Source organism: Martes martes (genome assembly GCF_963455335.1).
Source record: "Martes martes genome assembly, chromosome: 15".
Classification (NCBI taxonomy): Eukaryota; Metazoa; Chordata; class Mammalia; order Carnivora; family Mustelidae; genus Martes; species Martes martes.
This window is the reverse complement of record NC_137903.1, coordinates 67,328,718-67,355,717: the sequence shown is the minus strand read 5'-3', so window position 1 is coordinate 67,355,717 and position 27,000 is coordinate 67,328,718. Positions and strand designations below refer to the sequence as shown.

At 42.3% G+C, this 27,000-nt stretch overlaps 1 protein-coding gene across 1 annotated transcript; it reads right to left on the bottom strand.

Annotated features, from left to right (window-relative positions):
* Nucleotides 1-5,487: 5,487 nt before the first annotated feature.
* Nucleotides 5,488-26,093, bottom strand: SELL (selectin L). Its single transcript, XM_080824103.1, has 8 exons — nt 25,931-26,093; nt 24,769-24,850; nt 22,007-22,393; nt 20,980-21,087; nt 17,310-17,495; nt 14,197-14,325; nt 10,195-10,213; nt 5,488-5,897 (listed from the first exon to the last, which is right to left on the bottom strand). The coding sequence occupies exons 1-8, from the start codon at nt 25,931-25,933 to the stop codon at nt 5,879-5,881; spliced, it is 933 nt and encodes a 310-aa protein (XP_080680229.1). The 5' UTR covers nt 25,934-26,093; the 3' UTR covers nt 5,488-5,878.
* Between the last annotated feature and the right edge of the window lie 907 nt (nt 26,094-27,000).

Here is a 27,000-nt window from a genome sequence, read left to right as displayed (position 1 = left end):
CTTTGTTTCCTTGTTTGAAAATTGGTAGGACTCACTTGTAGAACTATCTTAGCCTGATGTTTTCTTTTCTTTTTCTTTTTTTAAAGATTTTATTTATTGTTTTAGAGAGAGAAGGAGGGACAGAGGGAGACCGAGAAGCAGACTCCCCGCTGAGCAGAGAGCCTGACCAGGACCCTGGGATCCCGACCTGAGCCAAAGTCAGAATCTCAACCGACTGAGCCACCCAGGGACCCCGAGCCTGATGTTTTCTTTCTGATAAGAGTTTTAACTGCAAATTCAAATTTTTAAATGATTATAAGGGGCAATTCAGTCTTTCTATTTTGGGGGAGGGATAAAGTTCTCAAGTAAATTATTTTTTAGCAAATGTGTTTAAATTGATTATTACCGAATATATTTTTTTAAAGCTGTTCTTACTGTTTTCTTAATTTAAAAAACCACCCATGATATCTTTAGATACATATTTTTATACTCCTGATTTTGTATATTTGTACCATTTTTATTATATTGTCTACTTATTGATCCTTTTTGATCCTATTGTCCTTTGTTTCTCTATATTAATTTCTGCTCTTAAATATGTTATTTCCATCTCTTTACTTTCTTATGGCTTATTCTCTAAATCCTTAAGTTGGATGTTTTAAGTTTTAGCTTTCTTTGCTTGTCTCATATAAGCATTACGATAAATTTTCCTTTACATTTCTTTTGCTGCACCCCACAGTTGCTAGCATGCACTATTTTTAACATTTCTCAACTATAAAATTTCAAAACTTTGTGATTTTTTGACTTATGAGTTACTTAACTATATTTAAATTATTAAGCATACTGAAATTTTTAAAAATTTATTTTTATTATTAACTTATAAGAAACAGAAGAGGCTTTGATCTGTATGATTCTAGTTCCTAGAAACTGATTGACACTTGCTTTGTAGTCCAATATATGATTTATGTCTGTATGTGTTCCGTATGTAGTAGAATTGCCTAATTATTAAGTGAAATGTTCTGTATTCATCCATAAAATCAAGCATAGGTGTATTTGCATGGGGATTGCCAGCGAATACACAGTGTGATGAAGGTGAAAAGAGTGATTATCTGTAAAGCCAGGCTCTTTACAAAAATTTCACAGCACCTGGTGGCTCAGTGGGGTAAGCATCTGACTTCAGGTCGGGTCATGATCCTAGGATCCTGGGATCGAGTCCCAGGTCTGTCTCCGTGCTCAGCAAGGAGTCTGCTTCTCCCTCTCCCTCTCTCTCTGAGCTCCCCCCATGCATGTTCCTGCTCCGGCATGTGTCGTCTCTCTCTCAAATAAATGAAATCTCAAAAAAAAAAAAAAAAAAGATAAAAGGAAAGAAATTACAGGGTAGGGGCAAGCAGTGATTTTTAATCTCTGGGCCTTAACTACCCTTCAGGCAAGAAGTCTTTTTTTTTTTTTTTTTTTTTTTAACATCATCCATCCATACATCTGTGTTTTCGGAATTATTGGGTAGTGAAAATAACTACTATCTTGCAATTGTGTATCTTCCATGAGTGTTCCTCATAATAGAATAATTTGGAAACGAGTCCTGTGGTTTTATGCTTTCTAGAGAGATGCTGATTTCTCTAGGAAGTTCATACAATGTTCCAGAGTAATGAGCACATCGTGCAAGTTATGTGCCGCATCAAACGTGCCTTCCGCCTATTAGGTCTAAATCCACGTGAAACAGACCACATAATCAAAGTGAGCCCCCCGGTCAGGTATTTTCAGAAACTTCTCAGCACTTTGAGACAAGGTTGGCCAGCCTGCATCAGGGTCTCTATCCAAATTGCATTTCTGAATCTAAACTCAGATTGCTTTCATTTAAGGAGTCAGAATTGATTCAAACCCACATTTTTAAGAGCTCTGAGTCTGGGAACTTTTCCTATTCTCAGTCTTCACCACTGCCTTTGTGAATCCAAAGCCATTTTGACTGTATCCTTGACTCAATCCTATATTAACAATAAAAGAGATACGTTCACGAAGGGGAAATAGAACAAAGGAGGGACTTTCCTACAAGTTCTTTGAAAAAAAAGAACATTTGCATAAACCATATTTAACCAGAACCTTTGTTTTACGTTTTTCCTTTCTGAATGCTTTGTTGCACTCCCTTGCATTTCCCCTCCCTGTGCCTCCACCCCAGCGAGTCAGAGACCAAAAACCTTGACAATGTTCCACACTGGGATCTTCCTGGCCCCACCCTAATCTTCAGGCTGGAATAATCACATTTACTGACTAGTCTCTCTGCTTCCGTTTCTCTCCACTCTTAAACCCTTGGACGTGTTCGTCTTCCCAGAATATCACTGTGGTCCTGTCCCTTTCTTGCTCAAGGGTTCCCAGAAACTCCAGGATAAATTTTGCAAGTTTTCACCTGGGATTAAAGCTGTTTTGTGCCGTTTTCTTGCTGGTTCTCTACAAAAAGCCCATAAAGCCCGTCTGACATCTCTGCCTTCAACATTTTTGCTTTGGATACTTACCTCACCTTCTGGTTGCTAATTGGACCTCTATCAGGATCTGATTCTACCTATAAATTCTGCTGCCCTTTGCCATGTGGTCCCTGCCTCTCTGAACCACAGCATCTCCTACTTGCACTCTTCAATACCCCATAGCACACGCTGCCTTGACCTGCAACTAGAGGTGCTTTTTCCTTCCACCCCTAGATGCCCCATGTGTCCACAGCCTCTGGTAACCTGTCTTGTAATGTTCTTCTACCTTAGAGCCTTATCAAAAAAAGACAGTTTTCTCCTAATATGGTATGGACTTGGATGTCAAATAAGATAATTGGATGTCAACTAAAATAAACTGAAGATAATTAACTTTACAAATCTCTTACCCTACAGTGTCGTCATCATGGCAACTCCTGCTGTTACAACTATTAGTCCTGGAAACGCTAACAGTAGAAGTGTGGCCTGAACCAAGCTTCAGCCAAGGTCCCGAGTAAAGCTTAGTTCCAATTAACCTTTCAGGGTCACACAGACAAGGCTCTACTTCATGGAATGCTGACAGCCTGTTAGATAAGACAAGACTGGTAAGGCTAAAGGGAAGTGAAAATCTCATTATTTCTGCTAATAATTTCCCTGTCCTTTGCCATGGGTTACGGGTTGTTTTGGTTCTAGTGACTTTTATTTCCTGAATGGGGCACAAAACAGGGGCAAGAATCAAATTGCTAGAGTCGAGACAGGGAAATGTTCAAGGAACTTTGCGGAAAAGACAAAATGAAGAGACAGATGGCAGAGAATAGGGTCTGTGAGGGGAAGAGCTAGACATCTAAAGGATAACTTTACTCATTTTCCACAGTCTGATTTGGATAGGAAGTCTCTTACGGTGTCTCATCTGTTTCTCATTAAACCGTTATGGAGCTGGGTCTGTTTCAGACCGTGTCAAAGAACACAGCATAGTCTTGGGAAGGTCAAGGGTGAAAACTAGGGCATATGTGGGAAGTGTGTGACATTCGGGTGACAGGTTTTTTCATATCAGAGCTAAGGTCATAAAATTAAATACCAATTTAATGAAATATTTCCCTAGGAAACTAAATTAGTATGGCCCGGGCTCACTGAGCTCTGGTGAACAAATCCAGAGGAATGGGTAATTCTGTGTTTCTTGGACTCTTGTCAATTTCATGAAGGTTGGTATTCTGGGTTATGAAAGAAAGGGGTTATTTCATTTAATCTGAAGCACAACTATGTGAGGAATATAATGGTAGCCCCATCTCACAAATAAATCTGAAATCCAGAGAGGCTAATGACTTGCAGGGTCACCCCATAGAGGTAGAGGCAGGATCCCCACTGAGTGGGGCTCCCCAGCCCGTGACCCTCCGTGTCCCTCCAGCAAGGGTGCAGGTAGCAGAGCTGACCTGTGGCGGGGATTTGAGCACTGGGTTCCTATTTGAACATAAAGGAAGGACCCTCTGGTTTTTAAGCTTAGGACAAGTTCTCAGACCTGCTTCTGCTCGAGCCCATGCAGAAGATCCAAAATCCTACACCAAGAAAGCACAGAAGGCAAGATTTGGGTGGAAAGCAATCTAAATTTAAGGTTCCATTCACAAAACAAGTTCATACCTAACTCAATCATCGCAGTAACTCCGGAGGTAAAGAAGGCATGTTTCATTATGTTATAGGTAAGGAAACAGGAAACTAAGTCTCAGGGAGGCTAAACCCACAGTCTTTGGAAAAATTTATCTTATGAACCCTTATTTATTTTTTATGAATGTTGTGAATCTTTATCTAACAGATATAGCATGACATATTTCCTAGGATCTCATAGTAGCCTTAGGGCTCAACTAAGGACTGTGTTTTTAAGTCTAAACACACCTTATTCCCAAGAAATAGACACTAGGGCTGCTGCGTGAGTTTGTGCAGGTTGTGCACAGTACAACTCTAAAGGATATATCTTAAGCTACATGAATGTAAATAGTATAGCTTAGATTCATAGTGTAGAACATGGAGAATTTTTTGGCAACAGCTCATATTGTAAAGTAGGATCTGAGATGGATTTGAGAAAAGAAAATACAATCATTACCCAAAAATCATGACCATAACATATATAATTTTGTATGAAAGCGGTATTGGCCATGGGGCAAGAACGTGTTTTTAACTGGCTTTTACCAGGTCCCTATCCTGTTGTAAGAAGTTAGCCACATTGGATGAGTGTCTGCTCAGGTCATCGCATGCATGGAGAGAGGTCCTGCGGCCACTCATACCAGCAGCACACTGTTCGCTCCTTCACAATCTGTACATTTAAGGAAGGTAGAATGTCACTGGAAGAAAACATACACATGATGACTTTTAGGTAATGTTAGAAAAAAAAAAACAACTAAGCACAAAACTGCACGCTGTAGACCAATCTTGCAGCAGGAGGCCACAGGTCTGGACCAGCTGTGAAAGGACTAGTTATGAAAGAAGTTGGGGGCAGGGGTGACTGAGACGGATCTTAAAGACCCAAAGGATGTCAGTAGATCGCTAAGATTGGGGTGGGAGGAATCTCCTTCTACTTGTTTAAACTGACATCAAGGATGTGTTGCCTGCAGCTAGCATTCTGGTGATTTTTTAAAATGAACAATAGAGTGGTCACTAAAAAAAAGCATCAAATACAAGATATCTTGGGGGGGGGTCCAAGTACAAAGAACAACACTGAAAACCAAAGAATAAAAAATAAATTTAAAAAATCAGTGCAGGCTCTCTCTCTCTTCTCTCTTTTGATTTGGTCCTCATGAGATGCTCCATGTGGAAGCCGGCCAGCTGGGAACAGGAGACAGAATGGGGGGCAGAAGGTGGGGGGGTGCTGGAGGCAGTTAAATAGGACGACCTTCATTTCTAGAAGGTGAGGCTACCGTACAAGCAGGACATTCTCTGTTTGGAGCTGAACCCCATTACTCTGTTGGAGTTGGAAAGCAAGAACAACATCACTTTCATGAACTTATGTCTAAGAATGCACCTCTAGAGGCAGCCGGAGGGCAAGGGAGATAAAACTTGCAACGAGACGGAGGCTGTAGGAACACATGGGTCAGGTTTCCACTGTATTTAAGGTCAGCAGGTACAGCGCTGAATTAGAACTGGAAATGGAGTCAGGATAGACAGCAAAACCGGGCATCTTTACATTCCATAGCAATCCTCTCCCCCATGGTCCATGAAAAAGAGACTAAAACACTGAGCTATATAATGCACAGCCGTAGGCAGGGCTGCAGGGGTGGGTGAGGGGCACAGTGGGAGCAGAACGAGCTTGCCGGTCTCGCTGAAATCTTTCCAGATGCCCCGAAACAGACACACTTCATCTTCAAAGTGGGAGACAACACCACACGATACGTTCCGGGGACGGATCTGAAGGGTCCAGTAACACCTGAGCATCTGAAGAATTTTCTTTCACGAAGGGTGCTTTAATATGGATCATTGATGCTGAAAGAAAAACAGGGGAACAGAAATTAAAATAAAGAGCTTAAAAATTGCAAAACTGAACTGTGTTCAAATGTCTGAAGAGGAGTGAAGGAAATGCCTTTCAGATAGGTTGGACAAGACATTCACTAAGGCAAAGGAATGAGAAGAAAACCGTCAAGCAATACTTCTCAGACTTGCGGGTGCTTGCCACCCAGAGGTGGTGTGAAAATGCGGACTGGTTCAGTAGGTCTGGGTGGGGCCCGAGAGGCTGCCGTTCTCACGAGCTCCCTGGTGATGTTCATGCTGCTGGTCCATGGACCACACCTAAAGACATTTCTGGGGCACAGCCTTTGTTTTCAGATCAGATGAGTATGAAGGACATTTTAGATAGATTCTGAGCAGTGGGCAGTAGAAGATGACAATGCTCAAATAAAAAGGGAAATTAGAGAAAAATCAAAACTCACACAAGGTATGGTGGTGATTCTAAATGTCTGATTCTGGTGGGCCATGAGTTAAGGAAATGGTGACAAATCTAGTTTCATGAAATAAACGACACCTTTTTGTGTGTGTGACACTGTTGTCTCATTCTTGCAGGGGAGGGGAAAGGGGTGGGGGAGGAAAAGCCAAATAGAGCGGGTCTTAATAGCACCTTTCCAAGGGAGAACCGGATTCTGAGACTCTGCTCTCATGATGACCTGCCAGGGCAGACCACAGTCCAGCAGCTGCAAACGTGCTTGCCGACACAGAGATAAAAATATTTCTGAAAACAAAATTTCACATATGCCCTCCACTGAGGTTGGCATCATATCTCCCTGCGTATCTTGGGTGTAGCTTTTACCCAGGCAGAATTTAGACACTAGAAACCAAATGAGGTGGTAAACAGGACCAATTTGCAGAACACTGAAAATAACCTGGCAAGAACCGAAACCACAGGTGCCCTAGGAGTCGGTCATTCACCGGTGAAGAGCTTTGAAGGAGGAGCACGCAGGGCTGTGTGGGTTGGCACCAGAGCTCTAGAAAAAACGCTCCAGTGTTTAGTGTGATGGTTCTCGTTTTATGTTTGGCTTGTTCTAGAAACACACTCTGCTTCTTCCATCCCACCCATCCTCGGTGCCATCACAAATGGTTTTGGGGAGAAAAATCATCACATCGCTGGGGGAGGAGGGTGTCTGGGACTCAGGACTCTTATCAGTGAGTCCAGAGTTCTAGAAGCACAAAGATGAAGAGCATGACCTTTGGATCCAGATGGGTACAAATCACAGCTTTGTCATTCATTCAGGGACCTCAGACTAGACATTTTGTTTCTCTTTGCCTCTATTCCTTGACCTGTAAAATGAGAGTATTAATAGTACTTTTCCACCCCCCCAGGCTTGTAGGCAACAGGGAAGGATTTCAGACACCTACAACACCCAGAGCAGTGTGCAGTGTGGAATTAACACTTCATAAATGTTTACAATTATCTTAACCATGTCGTTAGCTCAGGCCCTATAGGAACGTTACTTAACTAGCTCAGTTATAAAGAGAGTTGGATCATGATGTCCATCAAGATCACTTCAACACCTAAAATTTTATAATTCTATGAATTGAAGTCACCTTGGTCAATAAATGAGAGTTGTCTCAAGGCACCTGGGCAAATAATGCTTCTTTGCTAGTTCCTTCTGGAACATCTGGTGATGCATTCAGGACCTACCTTGATGGGGCCAACCTTCCTTTCCAACTTCTATTCACAGCTCCTCTGCACCCTGAACTCTCGGCAGTTCCAGTCCCTGCCCCCCGAACACGCTGTGCCAGCCCCATGCCATAGCATGTTTAAATCATTTCCCTGTAGTCTTTCTGCTCTGCTTCTCGCCATACACCTAAATGCCATCCATTCTTCAAAACCAACCCAGGGTCCACTTTCTTTGTAAGATTTTCTGTATTGAAAAAGTCCTTTAACACAGAGTTCATTGTCCTTCACCATCCTCTGCCTCATATTCTTCTGAAAATATATTTTTTTTAATTTTTCTGTCTTCACTACTCAACTAGATAAAAATCTCCTTGAAGTCTGTCTGGGCCAAGGACTTACTCCTGCTGGTGTCTCAGTCACGCTTAGCATTGTTTCAACACAAAAGTACGCCATAAACAACTATTGACTGATTCATTGTCAGAATCAGTGAGCCATTACACTTTATATGTCAATTAGCTGACTGTGGTAATTAACTTAATGCTAATACTCTTCCTGCCAGCCTCTCTTCCTGTCCCGCAAAATCTTCTAAAAAGTTGAACTGGTCTGCTTCCATCTAGTGGCAATTAAAAAACAGGTGGTTCCTGTGGTGAGAAAACAGTTCTGGGTGGATTGTGCCAGGAAAGACTTTCACTCAATGGGTGTGAGCATGAAAGAAATCTCTACATCTTGTGGATTTCCTGCCCACAGAGATAGGGAGCCCAGCCCAGAGAAGGGTCTAGTTCCCCATTTACAGCACCGAACAGAAGACAGGACAATAAAATAAACTAGAATGTAAGAACCTCCACCGACCCAATGTCCTTATCCAGTCACCCACTTCCTGTCTCATCTCCTAGCCAAGCTTTTAAAAAGAGACGGCTTACCTGCTCTGCCTCCACTTCCTCATCCCCACTGAACCCTCCACGCCTGGCTATCAGACTTCGGTCATGACCTCAAACACAGAAGTCTCTGCACTGGCACCTTGTTACAACCAGTGGGAACTCACTGGTTCTCCCAGCAGCCCTGGAAACCATTTCTACTTCCTTCTTTCCTTGGCATTCATGACCCAGACTCTCCTCATCTTCCTTCTGCCTCTCCGGGAACGTCTCCTCATTCCCTTTCCTTCGTCAATCCTTTCGATACAGATGTCCCCCAGGTTCCCGCCCCCTCTCCCCCAACCTCTTCTGTTCTCCCACTCCACGTGCTACCCAGATGACTGTACCTGCTCCCAAAAGAGCAGTTAACCTCCTGGAATGTGAGAACCCCCAAATCCACTCTCCTGCCCCAAGGTGGCCGCTGTGCAACGGACTGAACCAATGAACTGTGGGTGAGCCCCAGACGCCTAAAGCTCAACACAGACAGAACCAAACCTGTGACCTTCACCTCCAAAACTTCTCATTCTTCCGTGTTCCCTTCTCAGCAAATATTACAGTATAGACAGTAACCACCACCCGTTCCCGACCAAATCCATGATGACCTCTTTGATTCTTGTCTCTCTCACTTCGCCAATTAATTACCACATTCACTTGATTTTACCTCTTACCTCAGAACTCAAACTCACTGTTCTTTCTCTAGATGGAAACTGTCAGCTTTAACCTAATAACTTCAAGCGCCTCCGGAACTGCTCTTTGCCTCCGGGCTCACCCAGCTCCCCTATTTGCAGAATGATCCTCATAAGGTGAAAATTTCAGCACGGCATTCACCTGCTTTACCCCCAAAGACCTCAGAATTAAGTCCATACTCCCTAATAGGGCTTATAAGTTATGATCTGGCTTATGTTGCCTTATATATTCCCAATTTCTCATTTTTTAATATTTTACTTAAATTCAATTTAGTTGACATACAGGGTATTATCAGTTTCAGGGGTAGTAGGGACGCATCAGTTGCCTACAACACCCCGTGTTCATTATATCACATGTGCTTTCTTAATGCCCGTCACCCAGTTACCCCATCTCCTCCCACCCCCGTCCCCTCCAGCAACCCTCAGTTTGTTCCCTGTAGTTAAGAGTCTGTGGGCCAAGACCAGGCTAAAAGAAATTGCCTCACTGGGGAAGCCACAGGCAGAATTCACGCTCCCTACCTCTTCCACGTTTCTGAAGGTCAACGCTTATCAGAGAAGTAGTCATTGACTTTCCTGTACCAGGCGCGGAGGCCTGGGGTCCAGAATTATACCTTCTTAGGGCCTGGGATTTATTGGTTTCTCAATAAATGCTTAATGAATGTTTCACAAACGCTGTATTTGGTATTGCCCTTATATTTTTCTAGGACAAGAAGAGACACATCGTCGTGCTTCCAATCCTTACAGAAAATTCAGGGGTTATCAGAAAGAGCTCCCTTCACATAGCTGTCCTTTCTTAACAGGACATTATTTGTTCATTCATTCATTCATTCATTCATTCTAATCCCTTGACCCTAAAGCAAAACCACTCACACACATAGAAGCCAAAAGCACAGTTTTTAAAAGAGGCTAGTGGACTATCACTTTATACGGAAACCACAATTGAATGAGACCTCATGTAGCTACCAAGGAGTTAACATGTCTAACTATAACAGGAAGTATCTCAAGGAAGGTGGAGAAAAGATCAACAAATGTAGAAACTTCTTGATGAAACTTACCTTTCCCGGGACTCTTTACCTAAAAATAGAAGAAACAGAAAAATGGCATCAGCGAGAGCAGATATTTCCTTTTTTTTTTTTTTTTTTTTTAAGTAAGAGCAAAAGCAGAGTCCCATTCCCAAAATTGGCTTTTGGGGTGTATTGCGTATTTGTTGGTGAACACCATCTGTGTGTAAGTGGATTTGAGATGCCGGCTCTACATGCTAATTCAAACAGTGGTGTGTACTCGTGCATAACATACCCATTGACACAGATGCTTCTGCATTCCATTTCATCCTCTCTGCTGATCGTAAAGACAGAAGTCTAGCTCCAACTGCCGGACGGGCAGACCCGCCCTACCCAGACACATACTTACCCCCTCCCGCCTGCCATCTCAGCCCACCTTCAGATTCTCCCCTAAGAGACTTGGGGGCTGGAAGTATGTGTCATCACGTCTCACACCACCTCGTCTGTGAGAATCCACAAAGAAATCTCACTCAGGTCTCAGTGGTAGGAATTACTCACTCATCTGAGTAACCGATGTGTTTTTAACCTTACAAACACAGTGACATCATGACCAGTTACGCTCCCTTCTTTGATTGGCTGCCGGGAACTAGACCCCAAGCTAAGACCCCTTCCCAGCAAGTGTACAGATTTCCTGACCTACCTCCTTGTGTCCTAACTCCACCTCCTGCTCCGACTTCTTTTTATGCCCTAAATTTTGGCCTTCCTTTTCTTACCTATTTTTAAACTGATTTTAACTTACTATGTGGAATGCATTTCATAAAACATCTTCACATTGTTTCTGAAGACGAAAGAGTGTAACTAAGTAGATTAATGAACAAACTGCAGAGTTAGACTCCAGAGAAATAAAAGCAAAAAAAAGAAAAAAAATCTTGTTGAGGAACAAACAAATCGCTGGGAAGCCCTGTGCTTCTGTGGCAATTAAGTGAAGCTCAGAATCATCCCGTCTGGATGCAAACCCTGCTTTATCAGCTGTGCTGTGTGTCCGGAGAGCGGCTTCGTCTCTCCGGCCACAGTTCCTCCATCTGTGAAAGGAGCGGTAGGATAATCACATCTTCCACACCGAGTTGGTAAAATAAAATGTATTCCAAGTATTTAGGCCGGGGCCTATCACACACACAGTGCTCAGATGTTGTTTTAAGCATTTAAAATGTTAGACTTTACTCTTCTACACATTTCCTCCAAAATTCAGCCTTCCGATGGCCTGGGCTGAATACACTTGACCAAGGAGAATGAAATCTGAGCTAACTTCAGGCTCTGTTTGTTTATCTTCATATAAGTACATTTTCCTTTTAGGACCAACGACACACATAACAATACATGGGCAAGAATCTGTTACTACTGAGAGAGGTCTGCTTGAAGAAAAAGGAACTAAGGGCCACGTGTTCAGTTTCGTGTCCTATTCTAACCCGGTGGGTTGGTTTGGGTGGGGAATTCTTCCAACCAAGAGAAAACATAGAGCCTCATTAATCTGAAGACTGCTAGTGTTGGAGGGCCTGTGAGGGTGGGGATCTGATCTCTGATTCTGGCCCCTGCTGATATGGGATGTGAGACATCTGGCCTAAAATCCCTGCCTCAGTTTCCTTACTTACCAAAGAGGGCAATGATAATGACTCATGAGAGAATGATTATCTAGGGGAAAAACGTGTTTTTAGGCAAGCCCATTCAGAGGGACATGCATTTCTGGAGCCTGGATTTATTTCTCTTCCAGAACAATGGAGCAAAAGCTGGATATCAAGACAATTAGGGCAGGTGCCAAACTGTAGTTTTAGAAGATCTCTCCTAGGACAGGACAGGAGTCAAGAATCTAGTCGTTTCATTGGGTACTAGGTCTTAAATATTCGCCTGTCTTCTTTTTCCAGCTTGCTGAACCCCGAACACCTATGACATCCTTGGAGTTGATAACTACTATACACATGAGATTTATTGCATTTAACTTTTTTTCTTGTAAATGTGTCAGCTACACTGTCAGAAAAGCTCTGGGGGGTTAGCCTGGGAACCTAATCATCATCCTAACACCGTTTCTATAGTAAAAACATTCTTCTTGTTGCAAAGAACTAAGTGACAACTACAATCTTTGGAAGATGAAGTCACTTGAAAATTGGAGCTATCAGAAGATGTTCTGCAGATGAAGTCTATTAAAATGCTACATTAAAGGCACCCGACTCCCCTACAGAGTGAGTGATTTTTGGGGCTTCTGTTCTCTTTGCTGGCATACATGTATCTAGCCTCACTGCCCGTTATCTGTTTCCTGTTTGCCCCACACTTAATCCCACAGCAGGGGCTTGTAGTTTTCACGTTATCAGTTTGAGATCTTGTACAGAAATGACACCAACGTAAAAAAATGTAAAAACAACCCCACCGCTGTTCTCACCCCTGCTGAGAGAACCACCTTTGCCAGCCAACCCCCGCCCTGCACCCCACACCCTGCTACTGAATGCAAGTGACTTCACTCTGGTCTTTTGATTCTACTAACAGTTATTAAAAGACTTTGGAATTGGGGAATATGCTCCTTACTAAGGTGACTCACAGCCCCCAAATCCTTAAGGGTTGTTTAGAGAACAGACTCCGTCTCCCAGAGGGTGGTGTGTAATGGGCCGCCACTGCATTCTCTACCCCTCAAGAGGACTTCTGGGGTCAGGCTTTGGAGTCTCAGTGGGAAAGATCATCAGTGGTGGCAGGAAAAAAAACCCTCTTTCTTCCCATGCTTTAGAGTAGTACTTCAGTGTGTCATATCGTACTGCACAATGATGGGATCCAGTCTTAGCAGAACTCCCAAGAGCAGGAGCAGAGACCTCGAACTGCTTGGTGCCCTCCCTTGACCCTAGGGAAGTGTTTGCATGTCAACAGTGTCCCCTTCCATCATCTTTCTGGGTTGGTTATAAAACTAATCTAGTGTCATTCTTAAATTGGGAACGAAAGATCAGATCACAGAAGACCATTAGGGTTGGGTAGATAAATATTCCTGCCATTGGCAGTGAGGGTGGGTGAGGGGCAGCCCTTACAGACTGCACTCACCGAGCAGAATACAGAGTAAATAATCGATGGAAGTAAAATTAAAATGGCGATGAAGTGACTCCATAGAAAGGCAACACCAAACAGCTGGTTATCGGTTATTTTGAGGTCACCGATGGCCTCTGAACTTAAAGCAGGGAGAGCTCAAAAGCTGGTCTTGTCCCTGAACTTCCTAGTCTTAAATGTTTCTGCCAGGTAAGTTTGGCCAGACGTGGCGGTGCACACTCAGGGCCTGCCACAGACTATGGGCCCATAACCAGCGAGTCAGTCCCAGTTTAAGGTTTGGACACACTTGGGGGGAGGTGAGGGGAGGGCGGCTGTTTTTCCCTGGTGCTGTCCCATGTATTGTTCCAAGCAGCAGCTTCTCAAACAGCCCTCCTTATCGCTTTTCCTCTCCAGGCCGGGGTTGGTGGGCGGGGGGTGGGGGGCGGGTAGCAAATGCTGTGCATTGGGTTAAAGCTGTATCCTCAGTGAATAGACATTGGGGAGAAAACGTGAGGGTTTCTTTCCAGGGACGATGTAATTCCCGCATGTCAGAAGCCAGACAGGTATGTGACTCAGGTTTTGGGGAACAGTGCCTTAAAAACCTTATTGGTCATTAGATCCCTTTTCTAGTGGAATTATAGCACTGAGATCAAAGGCATTTAGGGTCTTAGAGGTCAGAGATTATGCATCCTTTTTTCAGAATTAAAGAAGAGTAAAGAACCATTAAAATATCTCATTTATCTGTTATCACCCTGGCACGGTACCTTGAAAACAGGAGGCATTTTTAAAAGGTTTGTCAGAGGATAAGCACAAACCAGCCAACTTGTTTTCATGGAAGTGTGCATGGGCTGTTTCACACATCCCCGGGGATGCTGGTGACAGGACAAAGAGCTTGGTGTCCTGCTTCAGTTGAACCGATCAGACTTAATTTCCTGTGGGTTTCTGTATTTTTTTCCACTTTGAATTGTATTGCTTTTCTATGAAGGTGAACTCACATACCTTTCTTTAATCTTCTGGCCAGCCAAATGATAAATGCCAGCCCAGCAAAAGCAGTGACCATGACTGCCACCGGAATGAAGACAGGATTATAGTCACCTTCCTTGATCATTGAGAAGCTCCTGTCCACTTCTGAAAGAGAGATACAGAGCATGAGACCACGGCAGTACTCACTCAGGGCATCTCATGACATTAGGCTTTGTTCCTCCCCGTGTCTCCTAGTAAGAGCCCACGTGATGCCATTTGACAGATGAGGACACTGGCATGGGAAGGACCAAGATGAGTCTACAGCAGAGGTAGAGACAAGACGAGCTTTTCTACCCCAATGCCTATAAATTCTTAATCTCCAGATTTGCAGTTCATGGAACTCCCAGAAGAAGTACCTAAAAATCTTGGCAAAAAGTGGTCATCGTTGTATTTATTTCCATGCCCTTGTTCAATAGTTGGGACTCAACGACGCTGAGAAGACCTAACATGTCTAATATGACTTCAAGAAAAATAAAAGCCAGTGATCTGGACCAGGTGACCTATCAGTCAAAGGAAACTATTAATGCTTTTATTTTGAAACAGTTGTGCAAGCAAATGCACTTGTTTGCATGGCAAGGACCTACACTAAACTGTCTTTCAAATGATGTGGCCTTGCCACATATTTCCAGTTCCTTTACCATAAGTAGCTGGATACACCTCTATCCTCTTGAAAGAGTGAGCTAAGTTTATTTGGGAACTTTAATTGAAAAACTACCCATATGAAAAAACTCTATATTCTGTTACCACCAATCAAATAAATGTACTTTTATACATTAGTAGAGGGTCTGTGTCCCTTATTCTTCGTGTTACTTTGATGAATCTTTCCAAGGTGCATCCACCTTCACACTCAAATGTATAATAGAAAATAGGCTCAAGTTCCCAGATGACCAAAACAGAGGACAACTTATTTATTCACCTCATTTAGCATGGGCACTGTGTCGAGTGGGGGGTCCATGGAAACGAGGAAGACATGGTCCTTCTCATACACAGATTAGGAAGGCATCAGCTTAGTGATAATGGAGAAATATCCGCTATTTGGGGAATTAGGGGGTCACTGGTGGCCTTTGTAGAGACATTTAAGTGGACTAACGGAGATGAGATAGTAGTGGAATGGAAGAATGAGTGAGAAATAAGTCAGAGACAGTGTCTAGCTGTTAAGATAGGAACATCTAACACTAAGCATCTAGTGCCTAGATGGGAGTTGAAAATCAGTAGAAGAGAGAAAAGGCTGCCATTGAACAAAAACGTAAGAACAGCCCAGGATTTTACAGTAAATTAATGTGTACAAGTTTATCTTTAGGCCATACACGCTTAACAATGAAATTTAAAGGTTTACTCTATCTTCCCCACTCTCTTCCCATTCACCAGTTCCATTTTTAAATATTCAGTATATCAGGGCAAATTTATTCACTTTGACATTTTGGACTAGGGCTTGACTAGATTCCAGATGATCCACAAATAGTTTTCCTCTCCCCAGTTAACTCCGTTCCTTCTGAGCAGTTGAGGGTGCACATGAAGGTAGAGCTGAAGTTCCTCAAGGGGGGCCTACAGTCCACGGCCCCCAAATTAGGGGCCTCCAAAGGCTCACACTGAATCACTTCGATGAAAAAGGAAAGTATTTCTGAGTATTTCTGTGCAGAGACCCTCCCTTGACCAAAAGTTTTTAACCAAAGTCTCTTGACTCAACTGTGGAACCATCTGGCCGAATCTAGACATTTATTATCTCTAAAAAGTTAGTTCTGATAATGTCGCTCCCAGACTTTATTTTCCTGAGGGTGATGGAGAGTGGTGAGTCAGAGGGGAAGCCAGGAGCACTGACAGCCCTTGGAGGGTGGGGGAGAGAGGGTGGCGGAGGGTAGATTGTTGCTGGCCCAGTCCTGGTAATTCTCCAGCACTGCTGGAAGGGTGCCATGCTACATGGCCTTGGACATGACATGGAGATGGACAAGAGCCGCCAGGGAAGGTGCTGAGTGAGGGCACAGAATTCCCACCGGGTCACTTGATCCAAAGCAAGCAGTGTTGAAAAACACCCCAGTTCTCTGAAGCGAGTCACTCAACTTTTGTAAAATTCAGCAGGTTGCTCAAATTAGTTCTATGATTTCAATGTGATTTTGATAATTTTTTGAGAAATAAGCCAGTTAAAATTGTGAATCCATTGCATAAATGTAGAAAGTGCAACCAAAACTTCACAAGTTCAGACGCCATGAGTTTTCTCCCATATAGGGATAGTCTTCTTGACAGTTAAAAAGAAAAACTCACCATATTTCAAATGAAAAAAAAAAAAGAGAGAGAGAGAGATCAAGAGACTGTGTGTTTGTTTTTCACAGCAGTTGTTATTCCCCTGAGAGTTCACAGAGGAGGAAAGGTAAAAATGATTTTAAGAATAAACCAAATGAAACAATCAAAAACCCTACTGGGGCACCTGGATGGCTCGGGTAGTTAAGTGTCTGACTCTTCGTCTCAGCTCAGGTCTTGATCTCAGTCAGGGTTGTGAGTTCAAGCCCTATGTTGGGTATACAGGGCATGGAGCCCACTTTAAAACAACAACAACAAAACCCCCCAAAACGAGAACACCAAAACTTTCAACCCTCTGGGAAGGAATTTGGTTGATGTTGAGTAAGATGACACATAAAAAGGGTTACTGAGAGGACAGAACAGCCAACATTTAACTGAGGTTCAATAAGACTATTTATGCCAAGACAATGAGAAAACTAAAATAAAACAGTATAATCACACCATGTATTATTATTTTTATTCATTATTTTAATTAACATATAATGTATTATTTGTCCCAGGGATACAGGTCTGTGAATCATCAGGCTTATACACTTCACAGCCACACCATGTATTATTGAAAATTATGTATATACTGTGAGATGGTTTCAGAGGTATTTGGCTGTTTTTTTGTTTGTGGTTTTTCTTTTCAATTTAAGCAGTAATAATCCCTTTAAAAACATCACAGTGCGATCTAAGTTAGATTAAACTGTGTTCCAAAGAGGACAGAGACTTCTTAGCAAGTCTACTGCATTCTCTTGGTCCGTAAACCCAAGGAGGCTGTGACAAAATCTCTGGTCTGAAGAGTTACTCACCTTCACAGTTTGGTTCTGGAGATGACCAGTTTCCAGAAGGTCCACAAGTGGTTTCCTCAATCCCAATGAGCTCTCTTCCCTCCGAGCAGTTGAAAGTGCACCTGGAGGAATAGCTGAAGCTCCCCAGGGGGTGACGACAGTCCATGGTCCCCAAATCAGGGGCTTCCAAAGGCTCACACTCAATCACTGCAGTGAGAAAAGAAACAGCACTGGCTGGTGCGGAGAGGACTTGATGTCTGGGCTTAACTCCTAACTCTGCCTTGGCACAAGGTGAATTAACCCTTCCAGGTTTGGTCTCTTCATCTGTGGGAGAGGAATCATGGGCGCCTGGGTGGCTCAGTGGGTTAAGCCTCTGCCTTCGGCTCAGGTCGTCACCCCAAGGTCCTGGGATCGAGTCCCACATCAGATTCCTTGCTCAGTGGGGAGTCTGCTTCTCCCTCTCCCTCTGCCTCTCCCCTGCCGCCCACTCATGCTCTCTCTCACTCTCTCAGATAAATAAATAAAATCTTAAAAAAAGAAAAAAAAAGGAAGGAAGAAAGAGGAATCATGATGACTGTATTAACTTCCTAGAGTTGGGGTGGAAATTAAAAGATCTAATGTAAGTCAAGGACTTAGAAGAGACCTGGCTCATAGGAAGCCCTAATTAAACACTAAGCTAAGTCTTTTTATTATTATTGGCATTATCTGGGGAAAGAATGTTTAAACCTACATAGGTTTACATGGGAATGATTAGCTCAATTTGGAAATAGCTGTCACATCAGAGTTCCTAGGTATATTAGAATTCTGGGAGCAGGAGATGTGGAAAAGAGTGGGGAGGCTTTAGGAAGCATCAGCCTTGATTCTGTCTTCCCCTTTCTAGGTCCTACCTTCAGCCCCTCCAGAGACTATGTCCCTGACTTGTGGTTCACAGTGGATCAAACTGAGCCTTAGAAATAGTGATTTCACATTTGTAGGGCCTGCCATGCCATTTGAGGAAGTACTTCAAGTCTTGTGTCCTATTGATGATCCCATTTAAGCCATCATTGTGACCTTAGTTTTGAGATTTCAATGAAGAATGGACTAGAGGCATTAGAAAATGTTTGTTTTCCATATACAATACAAGTCCAAATTAACTTACATTCTCCAATTTAACTCATACCTGTAAGCACGTGCCTAATATACTCCAGGCCTAGTCTCAATCTGCCATCGGAAGTGGTAAATAGTAGCTACTGATGTCAAGGGTCAGTCTCCCGGGGACTACAGACAAGCGCATGGATGACCCCAACGAACGCGGGGCAAACAAGAAAAAACATGAGCAGCAACTGGAACAGGGAAGAGGGAGACTTCGCCTGTCTTCGGGTCCAAAGAGAGCTTTCTGGGGAAAAAAAATGGTTCCTGAACTATGTCTTAAAGATGGACAGGTGTGTTAGCCATGTCAAAATGAGAGAGAAAACCATGAGCAAGTTAGTGAGATACGAAGCACACATGAAAAGCGTGGAGAACGACAAGCTTTGTGATGTTACTAGAAGGAAAGAGGATGCAGGGGATGATGTGAAACGAGATTAGAAAGAAAGGTAGAAGGGGTGCCCGGGTGGCTCAGTGGGTTAAGCCTCTGCCTTCGGCTCAGGTCATGCTCTCAGGGTCCTGGATCGAGCCCCGCATAGGGCTCTCTGCTCAGCAGGGAGCCTCCTTCCCCTCCTCCCTCTCTGCCTGCCTCTCTGCCTACTTGTGATCTCTGTCTGTCAAATAAATAAATAAATCATTAAAAAAAAAGAAATGTAGGAGCTAAGGCAAAACGCTGTTTTTTTCAGGTATTTAATGAGTACCTATTATGTATTAAGCATTTCTCTAAGCTTGAGAAGTTCAGGTTTCATCCTGTGGGACAGACGATAGTTAGAAATTAAAAGGTAGATATATGTGTGAGGTTTGTTTGATTGTTTTTGATTAATCAGCCTGCCTATAGTATGAACAGTATTTTTAAGGGGAGCTAATTTAACCTTGTGGAACTCAACTAAGAAATTAAAGCAATAATCTAGGAGGAATGGGGGCACTAGTAGCAGCATTGATAAATAGGAGGAAATTAGAGAAACAGTAAGTTATAAAAATGAGCATTGTGTTACTTTGTATAAATGTAAGGGGAGGTGAACGAGTTTCATACCAGACAACTCACGTAAATGGTGGTGCCCCATACTGAGATAGAAACACAAAAAGGAAAGCTGGCCGGGACAACTGATTTTATAATCTTTGGGGCATCGCAAAAGATATGCTTAGCATATTTGGAATTCAGGGCTAGACGAAGATTTGTCAGTCCAAAGCTCACAGGAATCTGTGAGTCCACAGAAGTTGGTAAGTTTAACCAAAGTGGGGTCATGTAGAATCCCTGGACGAAAGACAGAATGACATAAAATGAGAAATAACGGTAGCGTAAGGGCTCGGGTAAGTGCCCATGAAGAAACTCAAGGAGAAATGATTACAGGTAGAAAGAAGGCCAGAAAAGAATGATAAAATGAAAGCTGAGACCAAAAAAAAAAAAAAAAAAGGAGTAAAACATTTGAAAAAGAGTGAAATGGGCATGCCAATGACATAAGAATTAAAAAAATAAAATATAAAAATATTAAGGATAAATAAATAAATAAATAATAAAAATAAACTTCAGCAGTGGAGTGAAAGTATTGGGTAAGAATTGAGTGAAATGAGTAAGACCTATTCCGGTTGGTTGACATTGAAATTTATTTTGGCTTTAATTCTTTACCCTTTACAGACATTGCTTTTCTCTTCTTATAATTTTCTATACTATGCACCAGATGCTTCAACCATAGTTTTGAAACTCAATCAGTATCAATCAAAGGATATGATGTTTCTTTCGGTAGTGAGTTGACTGGGTCAAAGACTCCTTGACTTTGAGTCTATGTACTCTTTGCTTTCTGTTTCTACCACCATGACTGTGAATGATTTCAGTAGACTCCTACTGATTCTCTCCATCTTCTCTTTCTGTTCTCCAGTCCATCTTACACATTGCTTCTAGGAATATTGCCCAAATGCAGGTGTTAAGATACTAAGTGGCCTCCCTCTGTCAAGTAAAGGCCAGATTCTTTTATTAGGTACTTAATTCCAACTTACCTTGCTTTCCATCAAATGAAATTATGAGCATATATGACTTCCACTAGCTAATTGCAAATCCTTTATGGGCAGAATCTATAATAGATTTGCTTCTGTATCCCCCCAAATACCAAGCCCAAATAAATGTGTTGGATTTATTACCATATTTCTCTGACCTATATTTTGTATCATTATGTGAACTTTTCTTTTCAGCCTCGGCCTGTCATAATTTTGAGGATTACATAGAAATTAAGATTACCTAATAGGTAATTTACCCTCCTAACTATAAATGGCAATGTTTCTTTCAAGCTTTCGACTTCTAATGAATCTGACAAGTTGGCGGGATTGAGTCCCCTAAGAACAGGAATCTGCCAACTGCCTTCTTTGGTCACTTTGCTAGAAGTGGACTGAAATTTCATGCTGACTTATGAAATCACTCAGGAAACATAACCACATTGTGCAAGCATCTTCTTCTGATTGAAAGTTCTCACTTCTCGGAATGGCTAGTATCGTTTTGTCCCAGTCAACCTCCACAAGCTACAGGGACCCTTGTGACTATACACAGGAAGAATCAAGTCAGGAAGGGGCTTACCAAATTGACACTGAGACCCATAGTAGCCCACGTCACAGTTGCAGGTGGAATTATTGATGGTTTCCACGCATTCTCCATGGTGACTGCACGACCAGGGCTGACAAGAAGCTTTAAGGGGTGTGGGGGTCAGAAATAAGTTATTTTAACATGATTACTTCTTAGTACGCATAGTCATTTCTTCAGGTATAGGTAAATTTTTGGCTGCAACTACTTGAATGAACAGGAAAGGTTTATTTGCACATTCATAGCTGTTTTACAATAAAACCATATGCTAGAATCTTTTAATCTATGGGATATACCGGCTGTATAGCCACAGACATACGCATTGAATGAATTTACCAACACCAATACTCTATAGCATTTTGGGGAAACTTAGTGTTGTACTCTGAAACCCTTGGAATTACTTTGTTTTAAATGTTACAAGTAGGTTAGTGATGACGTAGCCTCAACCATTTCTGCAATAAGCCTGGCAATCCTTTCCTTTTTAGAAAGTACTAGAGAAAGAAAGAAGTCTGCACTTGCTAAATCAGTAGAGAGCCCAATATACAAGAGAGCAAATGAACGGTGTTTCACTGTTGACATATGACTTGGGAAAACACCGACTGTTTTGGAACTGAAAACAGAAATTTCCATCCTCCACAAATAATGAAACACAGCAGTATTTCATGCTACGGAGTGATATAAGATTAGGCCAAGAAGGAGGCATGAGCATAAAGCCCCCGACCTTACAGTGAGGAAACGGAGGTCACGTGAGCCTGAACTCCGGCCAGACCCATCTCTGCTTCCACTCCCCTGCCCTACCTCTTACGCACACTTACATACTGACAGAAATGGATTTTGAGGTGTCGTTTCTGGGTGTTAGGAGCAGCCTCACACACCAAAAATGCACAGAGATGACCTGATTTTTATTTTATTATTCTTTTTTTAGAGGACTGGATTTATTTTAGAATGTGCTGGAAATTGCTTCCCTCCCTACCATCCCTCTGGGATGGGTCCCATTGTTCTCCCCACCTTGGCCCCTCCTCACCTGTGTAACAGAGGGCTCTCTTTTGTTTGTAGCAGGAGTCATCATTCCACTTTCCTGCGTCTTTGGCCCTCTTGATGTAGATCTCCACACAGTCCTCTTTGGACTTCCTGTTGTTGGGCTCTCCATTTCCCCAGTTCTCCGCTTCTTTGGTGAGAGACTTGTTGGTTCCCACCCAAGTCCATATCCCCTCTACCTTCCGGATTCCTATCCAGTAGTAAGTGTTGATGAAGGGAAGTGTCCTCTCCAGGTACTCAATTTCCCCCTTGTTTTGTATGGCAACTAAATCTGTGTAATTTTCTTGGCAGTACTTTCTAGCCTTTGCCCAGTTCATGGATTTTTCAGAATAGTGGTAAGTCCAGCCGTTGGCTCCATCACGGGCGAGGAAACCTGCAAGACACGGGTGTGAATTACACAGGCTCACGGTTACAACTGAAAAGAAGCACGAAGTAATCCAGGCTGAGCCACTTCAAGATGACAAAACCAAGACCACAGAATCAGTCATTTGCAGATTTGAGGTAGAACCTAGACCTTTGGGTCCTAATCACTTTTCACAGTAATATGTAATACTTTCTGCTCATTGCTCTATTTTAGACAAATTTGGTAGCTTCCAAGATTTTATTTCATAACCTCATTTTCCCCCCAAATTCTTCCAAGTGAAATTTAATCAACATATTTTAGAAATTCATATTTCTTTTTCTATTTCTGCATAATTATATATCCTTAAAATTTATGGCCCACTTTTTTTTTTTTAATCGTGGGATAATAAAGCCAACATTTGTGTTTCTATGGGAGAAGTAATATAAGGACAGGAATAACAACATACTTCAAGTATTCTCTTTCATATCAAAAAGGCAATCTTTTACCACCGGAAGAACTGCTTCTGGGAAACCCTCCATACATAGCTCAAGCTGTAAAAAAAAACAAACAAACTATTTTTTTTAAAAAAAGAGTAATTTACCAAACTAAATGCTGCAGGATTATGAAATTGATTTAGATCGTGTTCTGTACACAAGGATACTCAGCTGATGGTGTTTAATAATCATAGGGTGCTTCAAATATGAGGGCTTTAACAAAACTGAAACAGACACATAATTACGCAATGACCTCATGGTATTATATGCCATTCGAAGCATGGTATGATCTATGTGAAACACTGTGCTACCGTTAAGGTAAATGTTTTTGTGGCCACCAGTATCTATTGAGTTTTCATTGTGTAGGGTAAAAGCCATGGAGAAATACCAAAGAAAACATAGATCCAATCTTCACAGTCTCCTAAAGATTCTGAACGAGGAATAACAGATGTAAAGAAAACATAATTAATCTTGATCCAATTAAACATACCAGAAGTGAACAGAGAACTGAGAAGCCGATATGATTAATGAGTAAAGACTGTAACAAAATACATGTTTGGAACAGAGTTTTGAAGGAACATTCTACCAGGATATAAGTTCTAAGCGGGAAGAAACTGTTTGGTTCGGTGCTGTATCCCCAGTGCCTAGAACAGTGTCTGGCACATTAGAGGGACTTGCAAAAACACTTGTTGAATGAAAAGAGCACTAGGTTTGCAGGTGACATGAGGTAGACATGGTGTAAGGAATGTGTCAGGGGCAGAGGAAAGCACATTTGCTTGGCCAGAGCTCAAAATGTAAGCTGGGGGTAAGAAGCACTAGCTTACTTAGGAAGGGGAAAGAAGGTTCAAAACAAGTGCTGGAGAGTCTTCAAGAATCAGACAAAAAAACTCACCACACCAATGGGAGAAGAAATATATATATGCATATATATTTAAAATAAATATATATATATTTAAGGTAAATATATATATATTTAAAATTACATTTATGGGGCGCCTGGATGGCTCAGTGGGTTAAGCCGCTGCCTTCGGCTCAGGTCATGATCCCGGGTCCTGGGATCGAGTCCCGCACTGGGCTCTCTGCTCAGCGGGGAGCCTGCTCCTCCCCCTCTCTCTCTCTGCCTGCCTCTCTGCCTACTTGTGATCTCTGTCTGTAAAATAAATAAATAAATAAAATCTTTAAAAAAATAAAAAATAAAATTACATTTATATATACATTTAATATATGTTAATATATAATATAATAAATACATTCAATATTATCACTATATTAATTAGTATATTATTAATATATAATAAATATATTATATATTTATATATAAATTTATAAATATATTTAAAATTAAATTTAAAGGTTAATTTAAGTGATGTGTGTGTGTGTGTGTATAAATATTCTGACCTTAAGGAACTCACACTTTCATTGTAGAAATGACGCTGATGTGCACTAAACTACTGAAGGGAAACAAGAGCACCGAGCGCCCAGCTGGCTGCGTTGGAAGAGCATGTGATACTCTTGACCTTGGGCTTTGAGTTCAAACCCGATGTTGAGTGTAGAGATTACTTGGAAATAAAATCTTAAAAAAAAAAAAAAGAAAGAAAGTTCCCTGCTAAATATTTGGTATGGATTGTAAGTGTCCCATCAGATATTTCTTAATTGACTTTATTTCTTCATAATTAAGACTTTTGTGGAATTATCAAGATCTAGACCGTCCAACAAAGGTGTGTCAGGGTTAGGAGGTTTCTGGGGGAGGTACTAAAAGTAACAGAAAGAAAAAGATGTTCATAGAAAGGATAGAACTAACAACTATCTCCCTAATAATCTCCCCTGTGATTGCGTGCACTCAGGGGATATTTAAGGAAACTAAGCACAAGTTAAAGAAGGGCTTAGCAATACACAAATACGGTCACATACCACAGCAGAGCAGGGCCCAGACCCACACCTTGACGGAAGTCCGTGAACCCCTCTGAAAGCCCTGACATCTCCATGGAAATATCTGCAAAGAAAATACAGAATTATAGTTAGATTTATATTCTTAAGTCACAAGTTTACAGCACCTTAAGGAGGGGGTTCCAACCTTCTTAGAATTCAAGATAAAATACCTCTGCTCACTAACCCTGTCTGAAGTGAGAGGTTTCTTAGATGTGCATGAAAAAAGTAGCATTAAATTTGCTTCAAAACTGTTACAGAGTTGTAGCTTTTCTCTTGCTGCTTCCCCCCCCCCCCTTACCTTTTAGCCTCAGGTTGCTGATTATTACTACTCTGATTCTTTTCTACATTTCAATAATTTTTGTACTTTGTGCTGAGCTGTTAGATGAAACTATTTTATATTTAACATGTATATTTTTAAAGTGTTCTTTTTTTTTTTTTTTACGATTTTATTTATTTATTTATTTATCTGACAGACAGAGATCACAAGCAGGCAGAGAGGCAGGCAGAGAGAGAGGGGGAAGCAGGCTCGCTGCTGAGCAGAGAGCCTGATACGAGGCTCAGGCTCGATTCCAGGATCCTGAGATCATGATCTGAGCTGAAGGCAGAGGCTTTAACCCACTGAGCAACCCAGGCGCCCCTTAAAGTGTTCTTTGATGTTTAATGAACTATTGATGTCTGAGATTTAAATGCTAAAATCTTAAACTAGATTACAATGGTTCAATGCTTCAAATACTTAAAAGTATTAGCTAGCCGGGCACCAGTAAAGAAAAGCAGTTCATTTCTTTTTCAATTTAAAAAGAAATACATTTTGCAGAGTCCAGACCACAAGTTCTCTGCACACCTTAAAACCATATCTTCTGAATTTATCGCCTGTCACGTAGCCCCAGTGTTTAGCTGCAAAACTGCCCATTTCAACAAGACAGAATGTCCTCAAGGATCTCACCAGAAACAAGTCAATGAGGAGAAATCAGTACATCTGAGGAGAAAGATTCTAGAAGCACCCTTTGGACTCAGCATTTTTAATTCTTGGCTTTGTTAAAACCAAAAATGAAGTGTCTTGTTTCTTGTCCTTTGCCACCTGTCTTTGCAACCCCAAGGGGGTTCTATCTGAGCACCTGGAAGTCTTTGGGGCTGAGAAGCTCACCATGGCTTTATTTGTCCTCCTTTAGTTCTTCTGGACCGCAGCCTCTCCACTCAGCACCGGGGTGTCTGGGTCCTCGCCCACAGCTGGGTGTGCTGTGTTTCGGGAGGCTGCGTGGAGGCCACCAGAAAGGGTTGCTTTTTTTTTTCATTTCTCAGACTGTCTCACATCCTCCTTCCCGCCCCCCGCTCTTCCCCACCTCTTCTTGCTCCCCTTTCTCCACCCCTTTCCTAACCGGGCTTCTGTCATCACCCTGAGAGAGGAAGAGCTGCTGACCGGAGGCGTGTTGTTAGACTCTCTCCTCCTTCCCCCCTTCCCTCCTTCCTTGTTTCCCTCCCTCCTGCCTGTCTTCCTTTCTGTCTCCTCCTCCTCCTTCTCCCTCTCTTCCTCCCTTCCTCCACTCCACTCCGTTCTCTCTCTCTCTCTCTCTTTCCCTCCTTTCTTCTTGGATAAACCCTGCACTACCTCTTGGCTCTCCATGGTAACGGGTCCCAGACAACTGCAAAAACCACACAATCAAAACAGCATTTGACACCCATTCCTGGTGTCGGCCCAGCTTCAGTAGAGGGCTCCTGCGCCCTCTTTCCTTGCGTGCCCCCTCCTGGAGGTCGCGGGCAATGGCACCTGCTAGAGTTAGGCCCTAAAGAAGGCAAAGCCCTGGGGAGGTGTTGGCCCTGGGAAGTTTGGGGACCTAGAGCAGTTTTTATTTCTGGAGTGTAAAATGTGAAGGAAATAGACTGCATATGAAATTTGGACCTATATGACGGAAAGGAAGAGTGACGACAAAATTAGATTTTATATATATATATTTAACATATAATGTATTATTGATTTCAGGAGTACAGGTCTTTGATTCATCAGTCTTACACAATTCACAGCGCTCACCATGGCACATACCCTCCCCAATGTCCACGCAGCCACCCTATCCCTCCCACCCCACGCCCCTCCAGCAACCCTCTGTTTGTTTCCTGAGATTAAGAGTCTTATGGTTTGTCTCCCTCCTTGGTTTCATCTTGTTTCATTTTTCGCTCCCTGCCCCTATGATCCTCTGTCTTGTTTGTCAAATTCCTCAA

Coding starts and splice junctions, on each gene's coding strand:
- SELL (XM_080824103.1), bottom strand. Junction 21,088..22,006: donor GAGAGCCCTCTGTTACACAG/GTGAGGAGGGGC, acceptor CACCCCTTAAAG/CTTCTTGTCAGCCCTGGTCG. Junction 17,496..20,979: donor TGGGTCTCAGTGTCAATTTG/GTAAGCCCCTTC, acceptor TTCTCACTGCAG/TGATTGAGTGTGAGCCTTTG.